We start from the raw sequence: 13,014 nt of genomic DNA on the forward strand, positions 1-13,014 counted from the left end.
AGGCTAGAGTCACAAGACAAGCTAATGAGACATTGAAAAGGAAAGAAACCACTCCCTTATGCTGGCTAAAAATTGAGGTCATTTCAGAAACAAAATTATAAGCATCTACTGAGAATTTCTTAGGCACTTGACGAATGGTTTTATCTTACTAGTCTATAATTCTATCCAATGAACATATGAACCACCTTATGTCACTTGCTATAGAAAAATTTCATAGATAAAAATTTTTCAAGGTACTTTACATAATCATTAAAGTCTTTGAACAATGTAATTTCAAAAGCACAAAAATCAGATATCGAGGAATATTGATACTGATTGACCAATAGACGGACAGACAGGCAGATAGATAGACAGGCAGATAGACAGACTTCAATGTCATTCTCTCTTGAGAAGCAACACCCTACTTTCAAACATGTACTCTTCCGAGGCACCAACCTCTCTCCCTTAATGACCACAGTTAAAAATCTGTCAGAATCTGTTCTGAATAACCTCCAACTTTGCTTTAAAAAAAAGATATTAATTCTCAATATATTTCTCAACAACAAAAGCAAAGCTATATACCTGAACTCACACCAACAAACACAGGATACAAAACTTCAATGTCTCTTTGACTACCTCCATCAAATCAAAATTAAATAAAATCAGTGACAATGGGTAATGATTTAAATTTTATTAATTTAATATATGTGATGACTATAAACTTTTATACCCAAAGATGAAGAACTAAAATACAGTAGTTTCATTGCTTTATGACAAAGCCATTTTTTAGCAGATTCATTCATAGTCAATCCTGAGCTAAAGTCAAATTTATTACAGTATAACATATCACTTGATTTTAGATTTCTCACTGTAGCCAGATACTAATAATATCCTGTTCTAACGAATACTGAATACTTCTCTGAATACTCATTTCATTAGAAGGTCTCAATCCCATATGGGTGTGAAGGGACATTTCCTATACTAATTCCCAATGGTTAACATTATCAAAGTAGATGACACATCAGTCACAAATATTATCTTAACAGTTTATAGAATTCTTACAATATTGCACATAGGGATCAACTTGGTCATGCATCTCCAACATGTGTCTGCAAAAGTTACCTAGCCAATCAACTCTACATCTAGGATATAAAGATTAAGCCAAACACACCTACATGACACTAACTACTATAGCAGATTCCAAATCACTTTAGAAGGAAGACAAATCAGGGAACAGACATAAGCCCTGGCACCTTATATGCCAACAAAAAAAAAAGCCTTCTATCTGATAACAACTAAATAGATTGAGATTTCAAAATTCTGACTTGATTGTAAATTACGATGATTTTCATTGTTTTAAAGATAAATTTCAAAAATAATGATTTTTTCCAATGAGAAATGACTCTAAATAGCCAAGGAACAGAAACAGGTCCAGACATATGTTCATCAATCAGTAGAACAGGTACATCGGCCACTAACAACAGAGCCAGCAGAGTCATGTGGTCCAGGAGAAGCAACATTGGTACCTGTAGACACAGAAGATAAACTGTGGTTTTCTGATGGAAAAATCAAACATGATTAAGAGAAATCATGAAGGAGGCTACTTGTTAGGATATTTTAGGAATCGAATGCAGGTCAAGATACCTGAGTCATTCTTATTTCCAACATCCATGCTTCCAGTCTCTGAAGAGTCACTACTATTCTGTCCATCCACCTCATTTCCATTAACCTCGGGGGCTTTTTCATCCTTAAGATTCAGATGCCCTTCTGAACCTGTGGTGACTCCAACTAAGGAGTGCTGACTACCTGAGACACCTGACAAAGGTAAAATCGTAATCAGAAGGATGGCTTTAGCTATACATCCCTCTTCTGACCTCCACTGTGTGGGGACAAGGATGTTCACAGATAGATTACTACAGATCACAGTGTATCTAGAGCCCTAAGAGCCATGTCACCTATTTTTTTCAAAGTCTACATCACTATAACCATAGCCACGAAGTTTATATAAATCAGAATAACCACAAATTGAAACACATGTACTTTTTCTTTCTTCATATTTGAAGCTAGAGAAAATACTTCTCTACCTTTGCTGGAAAATGAAAATGCAGGTTACAAAACAAAGAAAATTTGGAAACTATTTAAAATTCTCAGAAGGACTCAACTTTGTAAATGTGGCTGAGAAATATCATCACCTCGGAGACATAATGGTCCAATTTCATAAGAATTATGCTCACTCTATCAGTCCTGGCCCCAACCATAAATGCTCTACACCCATTTCTTCCACTCACAGTTCAGCCAGTTTATTAAAAAGGTTGTTGGCAGACTGTATTATACACATGTGATCAAAACCATCTGGTCATGAAAAAATTTGACAGAACACATCCAGACTCCCCAATGTCAGAGGAATTTTCTTCCAGGTTCACTAAGATCATTGTCAGCAAAGCTCTTGGACCCAGATCCACAATGAACCATTACACTACCCTGTATTTAACAAGGCCTCTACAAAAGAACCCAGATGTTACAACTGGCTAAGAACTCAACTACCAATCAAACAATGGTTTTAGAAGCTCAGCGAAGTCCAGATTTGATTGCCACACACTAACACCTGACTACCTGAGTCACTGGCATGGACCTCTCTCCCAACCTCCTCTGCTAATGGTTCCAGTAACACCTTCCTTCCATCTCCATTATGCATGCCAACTGTAGAAGGTAAAATGATATCATCAGAACATAAGACAAAAGTTCAGTATCCAAAATTGCATTCAGACCAATTAAGCAATCTGCACTGGACCACCCCACATGACATCATCTCCCACCTTTTAGTTCAGGTTTCTCTGTTCTCACCAACACTGACTTGACACAAAGTACAGCACCCAAACTAGATCCTTCCTTTCCTGACTCCTCTCTCTCAGAACAGAGCAACTTGGTCTCTCCATGGAAAATCAGAAGGAGAATAATTTAGCCACCATGCCATATTCAATAACAATTAAGGTTCAAAAGACCCCAGCTGAGAGAACACCTATTATCAACACGAGACCTTGGCACAGATTCCCAAGGACCTTGGAGCATAAGCTCTTGTCAGAGAACAAACTTCAACTTGAACTTTCAGCTTCATTTAGCCGGACCTTTCCTTCTTCAAAGGCCAATGAAAATAACTTTAATTCTTTCCCTTCCAGAGAAATGAAATGCTCTAAACTATTGCCTGGATTTGGATCTCAATGGATCATAAGCTTAGGCACACTACATGATCCACTGCAGGCATCTCACCTTCTTCCAGTCCTACTTTGCCCTGATTCTTGGTTGCTCACATTCTCTTAGGGATGCCCCCACAAGAATGTAGGATTGACATCTTAAGACAAAAAAAAAAATTTCAATACACATCAACTCAAATAGTTGGTTCACAGGAAGAAAACATCAACATTCTAAACACTATAACTGAATGATTCAGAGTCCTTTATCCTAAGTTTATTAATCCATTGTCACCAAACCAATGCGACTCAAAGTCCAAGTCTGAATTTGATTTCAACTTCCCTTTCTTTTACTAACAGATTCAGAACCAGATGATGAGAGCAAGTGTTTCTTCCATAGGAAAGTTAAAGTAAGAGTATATGCTGTAAGTGGGATAACCATGGAGTGGGATGCAGGTCAAGAAACCTATGCCACTCTTATTTTCAACTTTGAAGGTTTCATCCCCTGCAGACCCACAGCTAATCTCTGCATTCTGGTCATTTACACCAGATCCAGCTGCTCATTTACCCTGAAGTTTCTGATCACCTCCTGTTGCTGTGTCGACTCCAAGTAATGATTGCAGCTTACTTTCTGCAGTTGCGTCACCTGGCAAAGGTAAAATCATAAACATAAGGATGACTTTGGCTGTGCTCAGTCTTCACAGCTGCACTGTGTTGGGACAAGTATGTTCAGAACTTGATTACTGGGGTATCAAGGGCATTCAGAAGCATATGCTCCATTTTCATTGAGGCCTATACTACCAAAGCCAACACATCCATCTGTCTTTCTCCAGTGGTAAAACTGGAGAAACCATTTCTCTCCCTTTGATAGAAAAATGAAAACTGCAAATTATAAAATAGTGAGTTTTGAACCTATTTACATTCTCAGAAGGGCCCAGTCATTGTAGTAGGCATGCAATAGCATCAACCCTGAGACTCATTGGTCTGGTTCCAGAAGCATTCAGGTCTTTCCACCATTCTTGGCCCCAAAGTACTTTTTAGTAAATGCTCTAAACCCAGTTCTTCCTCTCACAGTTCAGCAAGTTTATTGGAAGGCTGTTGGCAAACTGTACTATGCAAACCTGATTAAAAAAATATATATCTGATCATGAAATAACTGACAGAAAACTAACCCCAGACTCAATATTGTCAAAGGAATTCTCTTCCATGTTCACTAAGATCATTGTCAACAAAGGGCTTGAACCCAGATCCACAACCAACCATAACTCTACCCTGCATTTGACCAGGCCTCACACAGCCACTGACTACCTGAGGTGCCAGCATTGTCCCTGTGGTTGTTAACTATTGCTTCCAAGGTCTTTAGCATGTTGGATGCAACTGCCTCAGGGGATTCAGCTGTAAAACAGATATGATTATCATCAGATTAGGTCAAAACTTCATTATTCAAACTTTGTGTTCAGACAAATTAAACAATCTGCACTGGACTACCCAAAATTACATCATCTACCACCTATTAGTTCAGGCTTCTCTGTTTTCACAAACACTGACTTGACACAGAGGACAATATCCAAACTAGATCCATCCCTGTGTGTTTTCTCTCTCCCAAAACAGAAGAACAATGTGGTCTCTCCATAAAAATCAAAATGTGATGCCGGGCGGTGGTGGCGCACGCCTTTAATCCCAGCACTCGGGAGGCAGAGGCAGGCGGATCTCTGTGAGTTCGAGGCCAGCCTGGTCTCCAAAGCGAGTTCCAGGAAAGGCGCAAAGCTACACAGAGAAACCCTGTCTCGAAAAACCAAAAAAAAAAAAAAAAAAAAATCAAAATGTGATTAATTTAGCCACCATGCCATTTTCAATAACAGTTATACTTCCAAAGATCCTAGGTGAGACAATACATATTATCAACACCAGCCCCAAGCAAATAATCACAAGGACCTTTGAGCAGAGGCTCTTGTCAGAGGATGAACTTCAACTAGAACTTTCAACTTCATTTAGCTGGACCTTTCCTTCTCCAAAGGCCAATGAAAATAACTTGAATCCTTTTCCTTCCAGAGAAATGAAATGCTCTAAACTATTGCCTGGATTTGGATCCCACTGGGCCACACACTAAGGCAGACAATTTCATCCACTGCAAGCATCTCTCCTTCTTCCAATCTTACTTTGCCCTGATACTCTGTTACTCTCTTTGTCTTAGGGATGCCACCTGAAGAGTGTCAGGATTGACATCTTAAGAGCAAAGACATCCAATGCACTTGAACTCAAATATTTGTTCTGAGGAAGGAAACATCAAATTCATTGTCAGCAAACGAATGTGACTCAAAGTCCAAGTCTGAATTTAATTTCAGCTTTCCTTTCTTTTTCTAACAGATCCAGAATGACATGATAAGAGCAAGTGTTTCCTCCATAGGAAACTTAAAAGTGCATGCTATAATTGGGTGGTGGTCAGGCATGCCTTTAATTCTAGCACTCAGGAGGAAGAGGCATGTGAATTTCTGAGTTCAAACACCAGCCTGGTCTACAGAGCAAGTTCCAGTTCAGCAAGGACTACACAGAGAGACCCTGTCTTGAAAAACATACAAACAAACAAAAACATGATGTAAGCTGGATATCCATGGAGTGGAATGCAGGTCAAGAAAACTATACCACTCTTATTCTCATCTTTGAAGGTTCCATCCCCTACAGACCCACAGCTAATCTCTGCATTCTGCACCACCCCAGCTGCTCATTTACCCTGTACTTTCTGATCACCTCCTGATGTTGTGACGACTCCAAGTGATGGTTGCAGCTTAGTTTCTGCAGTTGCGTCACCTGGCAAAGGTAAAATCATAATCATAAGGATGACTTTGGCTGTGCTCAGCCTTCACAGCTGCACTATGTTGGGACAAGTGTGTTCAGAGCTTAATTACTGGAGATCATGGGGGTACCTAGAGCCCTGAAAGTCACATTCTCCATTTTCATCAAGGCCTATACTACCAAGCCAACACTTCCATCTGTCCTTCTCCAGGGGCAAAACTGGAGAAACCAGTTCTCTCCCTTTGCTAGAAAATAAAACTTCACATGACAAAACAGTGAGTTTTGAACCTATTTAAAATTCTCAGAAAGGCCCCGGCTTATTATCATGGGAATTCAGTAGTCACCCCCTGAGACTCAGTGGTCTGGTTCCAGAAGAATTCAGGTCTTTCCACCATTCCTGGCCCCAAAGTACTTTTTAGTAAATGCTCTACATCCACTTCTTCTATTCACAGCCAGTTTATTAGATGGCTCTTGGTAAACCATATTATGCAAACCTGTTCAAAACAATTGATCATGAAATAACTGACAGAAAACTAACCCCAGACTCTACATTTTCAAAGGGATTTTCTTCCACGTTCACTAAGATCATTGTCAGCAAAGGGCTTGAACCCAGATCAACCAACAACCAACCACAAATCTACCCTGCATTTGACCAGGCCTCCACTTAGGAACCTAGGTTTTACAACTGGCAGATAATTCAACTGCCAAGCAAAAAGGGTTTGGAAGCTCAGCAAAATTCAGACTCTATTGTCACACACAGACACTACCTGAGCCACCAGCAATGGCCATTGCTCCTCCAAGTAATTTTTCAAAACTTTTCGAAATGGAATTTTCTGCTGTCAGAGGGAAAATGATTGTCATCAGAACATAGGTCAAAAGTTCAATAATTCAAACTTTGTATTCAGACTAATTAAAATTCATCACCTGACCATCCAACACTATAATAATCTACCATATTTTAGTTCATGTTTCTTTGTTCTCAGAAACACTGAAAGTACAGCGTCCAAACTAGATCCATCCTTGTTTGTTTCCTGTCTTTCAAGACAGAAGATTGTGGTCTTTCTGTGAAAAATCATTAGACCCATTCCTGTATCATTTCTCTCTCCCCAAACTGAAGAACAATGTAATCTCTCCATGCAAAATCAGAATGAGATTAATTTAGCCGATGGACCATATTCAATAATAATTATAGTTCCGAAGGTCCTAGGTGAGACAATATTATCAACACCAGCCTAGAGCATAGATTTCCAAGGACCTTTGAGCACAGGCTATTGTCAGAGAATGAGCTTCAACTAGAAATTTCAAGTTCAAATTTAGATCTGCCCTTCCTTCCACAAGGATCAATTCAAATAGCCTGAATTCCTTCACTTTCAGATAAATGAAGTGCTCTAAACTATTGCCTGGATTTAGATGTCACGGGCTCACACTGCTTAGGCAAACTATTTAATCCATAGTAGGCATCTCTCCTCCTTAGGATTCTGAATTTGTTCTCAACTTTACATCAAAGTCTGTATCACTACAGTCAAAACATTCACTCTGTCTTTCTCCATGGGGAAAAAAATATTATAGTAGCTAGTTCTCTCCCTTTGATAAAAAACGCAAATGCAAATTACAAAACAATGAATTTGGAACCATTTGAAATTCTTAGAAGGATCCATCTAGTAGAGTGTGTGAGAAAAAGCATCACCCCTGAGACTGATGGGTCCAGTTCCTGTAGACTCCTCTTTATTCAGTCATGCATGGGCCCAAAGTCCTTTTCAGTAAATGCTCTCCATCAAGCCCCATCTGTCCATGGCTTGGTTTACCTACTTCTTCCATTCACAGTTCAACCAGATTATTAAAAGTGTGCTGGTGGTCTGTACTATGCAAATGTGATAAAAAATATCTAATCATGAAATACCTGACAGGATACTGACACTGAAATATCTGGAATTCTAATTTCCAGCACTCAAGTTTCCAGCCCCCAAAGACTCACTGCTGATCTCTATATTCCTGTCACTGCCATCAGATCCAGCTGCCTGTTTTTCCTTAGGCTTTAGATGGACTCTGAATCTGTAGAAACCCCAAATAAAGAGAGCAGCTCACTTTTTTCACTTGAGTCACCTGGGGAATTAAAATCATAATTGCAAGCTTGACTTTGGCTATACATTCATCTTCATAACTTCACTGTGTTGGGACAAGGCTGTCCACTGCTAGATTACTGGAGATCATGGGGTATCTAGAGCCCTCGGAACCATGTCTTTACACTTTCCTCAAAGCCTACATGACTACAGGCATGGTCAAAGATGATTTGAAACAGAAAAATCCAAACACATCTACACTTTCCTTCTCTAATGGCAGATCTGGAGACAATGGTTCACTCTCTTTGATGGTAAATGAAAATGCAAATTTGGAAAATGCTTATTAAAGTTTGGCACCCATTTAAAATCCTCAGAAGGACCCAGCTTAATAAACTGTGTCAGACATAGCATCACAGCTCAGATTCACATGTCCAGTCCTATTAGACTTTCTGTTCATTACATCAATGCCAGTTACCAGAGTAATTTTTGCTAAATGATCCAACTGAACCAGTTCTCTCTTGTTTGCAGCCATTTATCATCCTAAAATTCTACTAGATTATTAGAATTTCTTGCCATATGATGTTCAGAAAACCTTATCATCCATAAAGCTCTATTCATGAAATTATCTGGATGACAACTGACCCCCCTGGACCTACATTCTTTGTGAGGAGCTGAATAAATCCCAAGTGAAAGTATCTTCTTGACCTGAATACAGACATGTTAAGGACCTCCATGCCTCACATCCTTGGGAGTAATAAAGCCTTTCTTTGCTCAAGTGATGAATTTGAGTGAAAGTTTGACCTTTAGCTAAAACACAGTGTTAGCAGATAGTATTGCTCGCAGAGTCCTACTCCCAGATGACTGTAACCTGAGACATGGATTAAATCTCACTGGCCCACACATCTTCAGTAACTATCTGATCCACTGCCAGCCCCACTGCTGCTTCCAGTTCCTGCTTCACTATGATCATGATCCAACCCAAAATGACGAGCGACATCGGATGCAGAAGGTAAAGGCATTGTCATGTGAAGACCACCATACTTCACTAAATGTCGATTCAAAAGGAATATTGATGCCCCAAGCACTTTTACTCTATTCTCCAGAAGCTTTTCTTCTATGTTTACTTTTAGAACTGTCACCAAACTAATTTGTACTAGAAATTGGCAGGTCAGTTTTAACTCGGACCTTCTTTCTCTACCTCTTCCAGAATAGAATACCAAGTGCTACCTCCAACAGAAAATCAAAATAAAAGAAATAAACTAAAGTCCCTGGTTCTTTTCCTATTCATATTAATATAAGTTCTATTCCCATATAATATAAGACATATTTGAAACTCCTTGTGATCTCCAAGAGCTGAAACCTGGTAGAATGCCTGTTAACTTGTCCAGAAGATATTTGCCTTTAGCAAGAGCTGAAACGATTGTTTTGATAGGTGATTCGAATCTCAATATGGAGTTTAGATCTATGATGGCACCAGTACCAATATTACTCTTACTTTCCATCGTGGCTTCATCTGAAGAATAAAAACAATGAATGTCACAAAGGATAATGAGATACTCCTGAATCCCAATGTTTTGTGTACAAATATTAGGTAACAATATCAGAGTCACTGAAAATGTATCCTCCGCAGCAAGTTATCTGACTGCATGTATTTTGCCAGCAAAGCACTAACAACAAAAGAATTCCAGCCACAAACTCCAGAGAACCTTTTTACCAGAATCTTCCTTTTCTTCTTTCCCCTTTTAAGCTACAAATCAGCAGTTCCAGTTGCAAGTAAAAAACAAAACCAAAACCAAAACAAACAAAAAAAACTATTAAAATTTGGTCTATGATGATTTATTGCTTATTATACAGCAGTTGAAAAAACTCAGTTTTCATAAGTTAACAAATGTAAGTAATTCAGGTATAACTCTGCATTGGAACTAGAAAGATACAGTCACCACCAGGTCCAGTGACTACAGTTACCTCCAGCAGGTACATTGTCATGTTTGTCTCCATCAGCACTCTTGGTTTTCGGGCTCAGCCCAACTGAAGATTTCAAGTTTGCGTTGGCATTAACGCCAAATCTACTCCCAAATCTAACACCTGCAGTCCCTTGAAACAACAACAAGAACAACATTATCACCAGAGAACAGACACATCCTAACTTTTCACTTTCAATACACAAAGCCTAAATCATAGTATTTAGATCAATGAAACAGATTTTCCTTGATCCTACTTCGTTTTCTTTTTATCCAGCCCATCACAATGGATCCCTCCTAAGCCAGAACACCTACACCACACCTCAATTACCTCATACACACTTAGTGCCACCTGTGAGAAAATCAATGAGAAGACATATGGAAAATGAAAATGTTTTGCCGATCAATAAATAATGAACAAATATACAAATGGGTAAACACTAGCCCCTTTGCTTTGTATTAATAATCCACATCAGAATTCTTGCACCAATAACATGTAAATCTCTTCTTAGATGCATCAAGCTTCCTGATGTTTTACTAGTTGCCACCAACATCCACATCTTCTAAGGTCAATGACCCTGTCTCAAAATACCCAGAAAAACAGTATGTTATTGACCCTTGTTTCTCTCCCTGGATTTAATTTCTGAATGTGGGAATCTATGTATCTACCCTTCTACAGATTTACCTTCCTCCAGTTTTCTTTTCCTCCCTCAAGAGAACTACAATGCGAGTAATAGAAAGCCAATCACTACCCCTGTAACTGTCCTAGAGAAATATGAGCTGGAAAGTTTTCTATTCTGTGTGACAAAACAAGAAAAAAAAATCAAACAAAACCCAGAAAAATACCACTTAAATGATTTTCCAAAATCCCACAACAGATCAGAGGTGGGATCTCTTTCTCCAAGACACAAGCCACTTCAGAATAGGGTATTTATATTACTGCTCTCTTTGGACAAAAGCATGGTTCTTTAAGTGCTAAATATACAGATTAGAAATTTTTCCCATGAGTTCATTTAAAAGTAAATCCACATCCACCAAAGACCCAGTACTGATTGCCAACCTCTATTTTGCTATGAGCAACCCCCTTTATATATAATAACTGACATTTCAATACTAATTTATTATTTTGGAGCTTTCTTATTTAATAGACTTCCCTCATGTGATTAGGGAATACTATCCCAGTCTTGAAAATGCAGTGGCAAACAAAATTCATCATTTAATATTGGTCAATGCGCTATGGCTTTTCCCAATAACAGCCTTGACCTAAAAATTTCCAATCTAAATTTTACCTGATTTTATTTTCCCTAGTATTTTCTCAGTAATATATTAGCTAAAAATGAAAATAAAGAATGATCTAAACAATTTTATGAGTTTTATTTTAGTGAGAATAAAGAATAGCCTAAGAAAGCTTATAAGAAATATACACACAGTGCCAATCTACATTTCATTATATATATTGTACATATATAATATACACTATATATATATAATAGCTTTAGCTTTAACTGACCTTTTTTTTACTTATCCCATAACTTTAAAATTTTTCTTTCTTTAAATTTTTTTCTACAGTCATGACTAGTGAAACCAAAATTTTGTTTTGATTGACTGTAAAACTGCTACCTAATATTTTTTATTTTGTTCAATTTTTAATTTTATCAGAATGCCTTCAATAAGTCTGGCTTTTTGAAATATCTAAACAATCGGTCACTTCTCAAAATGTCTTCCCTGTGATATTTTGTCTTAGTGATGGACTGGTCCTTTCAGAAGTGGCTCTTATTTGTAAATACCACAATGCTCAGTGCAGCCTTCTAGACTTAATGGGAATGTATACTCAAACCATGGTTATCGAAGTATAAACTGTGCTGAGAATGATTAATGAACCTTAACGCTAACACACACACACACACACACACACACACACCCCCTTGAGATCACTTCTTAAAGCATAAATAACATCTGCTGAAATAAAAATGTATCCCTGCATATACTCTACTCTGAAGCACAAGAAAGAAGTGGAGAACACTAAGCATTAAGTACAGAGGCACTTATTAAATTAAAAAAAAAAAAAAAAAAAACTCTTAAATTCTTTACCTTTGCCAAAGGTGCAGAGCACCACAGCCAGGCACAGAAGGATCAGCTTCATGGTGATGATCTGGGACCTAGGCATAGGAACCGTTCATGCCAGAGAATCAGGCCCGTTATGGCAGCCTCCAGCCTGCATATTTATAGCCCATCTCAACACCAGCTCTGGCCAGTAATTGGATTGGCAGGCCTGGTGACGACAACACAGGTAAACACTGTAGCGAGGCAGTGACAGTCTATGGCACATCGGGTTAGTGTCCAATTTCTCTGACATCTTCTACCTTGGTCCAAGTCGAATTCATGCCAGACACAGAATATGCTTTCTTGCCACCCTGAGCAAACAGCAAAGCCAGGAACTGAAAGCCTCAGGATTAAGGCTCAATTATGCTGATGACATGCCTTGATATGAGCCCTATCAATCATCACAGATGACTCAAGGAATTCAAATATTATGGTATATTAAAATTGTCCTTCTTTTGACAATAAAACATATTTTGAACATTAACTTACCTTGAAACAAAGAACTCTTTGCCTTAGCTTAATAATATTATCATAGTTATTTCCTTTGGGATATACATACAATTACCATCTAGGTACAGACACACTAAAATACAGGACTGTATCTTTGTCACAGTCCTAGCTTTATTATTTTAAAAAGTCTGATATTCTAATAACACATCTTTCCCATGCACTTCACAATCAGACACGTACATAAGCAGGGGACAGAAACAAAATTAAATAGAAAACCTGTTTAGGGGTTATTTATCTGTACAAAATTCAAGTTTGAGTACAGGGTAAAAGTTGTTTTGTGCTTAACAGCATAGAAAAGGAAACAAGATGTCTTCCATACTACCCAATGGACGTGAACCCTAGAAGGCCAGATGCGCATCTCTGAGGCTTCCATTTGTTTCTCTTTGATACTAGTTGCTACCAAGAAAACAGCAGAAACTC

At 38.3% G+C, this 13,014-nt stretch overlaps 1 protein-coding gene across 15 annotated transcripts; it reads right to left on the reverse strand.

The window, feature by feature from the left end:
* Positions 1-655: 655 nt before the first annotated feature.
* LOC119086352 (submandibular gland protein C-like) lies at positions 656-12,170 on the reverse strand. Of its 15 annotated transcripts, none has more exons than XM_037197429.1 (10): positions 12,073-12,170; positions 9,986-10,114; positions 9,516-9,533; positions 6,728-6,796; positions 5,898-5,975; positions 4,473-4,562; positions 3,736-3,813; positions 2,593-2,679; positions 1,624-1,794; positions 656-1,505 (listed from the first exon to the last, which is right to left on the reverse strand). In XM_037197429.1, the coding sequence occupies exons 1-10, from the start codon at positions 12,146-12,148 to the stop codon at positions 1,426-1,428; spliced, it is 876 nt and encodes a 291-aa protein (XP_037053324.1). In that variant the 5' UTR covers positions 12,149-12,170; the 3' UTR covers positions 656-1,425. The 15 variants fall into 15 exon arrangements, with proteins under 15 accessions (XP_037053324.1, XP_037053320.1, XP_037053319.1 ...); XM_037197425.1 differs by having other exon boundaries at positions 6,728-6,793; positions 9,420-9,533; XM_037197424.1 differs by having other exon boundaries at positions 9,420-9,533.
* Positions 12,171-13,014: the final 844 nt, after the last annotated feature.

Source organism: Peromyscus leucopus, chromosome 20 (assembly GCF_004664715.2).
Source record: "Peromyscus leucopus breed LL Stock chromosome 20, UCI_PerLeu_2.1, whole genome shotgun sequence".
Classification (NCBI taxonomy): domain Eukaryota; kingdom Metazoa; phylum Chordata; class Mammalia; order Rodentia; family Cricetidae; genus Peromyscus; species Peromyscus leucopus.

What these genes read in the sequence shown, in the direction of transcription:
- LOC119086352 (XM_037197419.1), bottom strand. Translation starts at nt 12,148, where the DNA reads ATGCCTAGGTCCCAGATCATCACCATGAAGCTGATCCTTCTGTGCCTG. An exon ending in GCTCTGCACCTTTGGCAAAG is followed by an intron (nt 10,115 to 12,072) that starts GTAAAGAATTTA and finishes TGTTGTTTCAAG; the next exon opens with GGACTGCAGGTGTTAGATTT. An exon ending in CAATGCTGGCACCTCAGGTA is followed by an intron (nt 3,814 to 4,472) that starts GTCAGTGGCTGT and finishes TACCTTTGCCAG; the next exon opens with GTGACGCAACTGCAGAAAGT.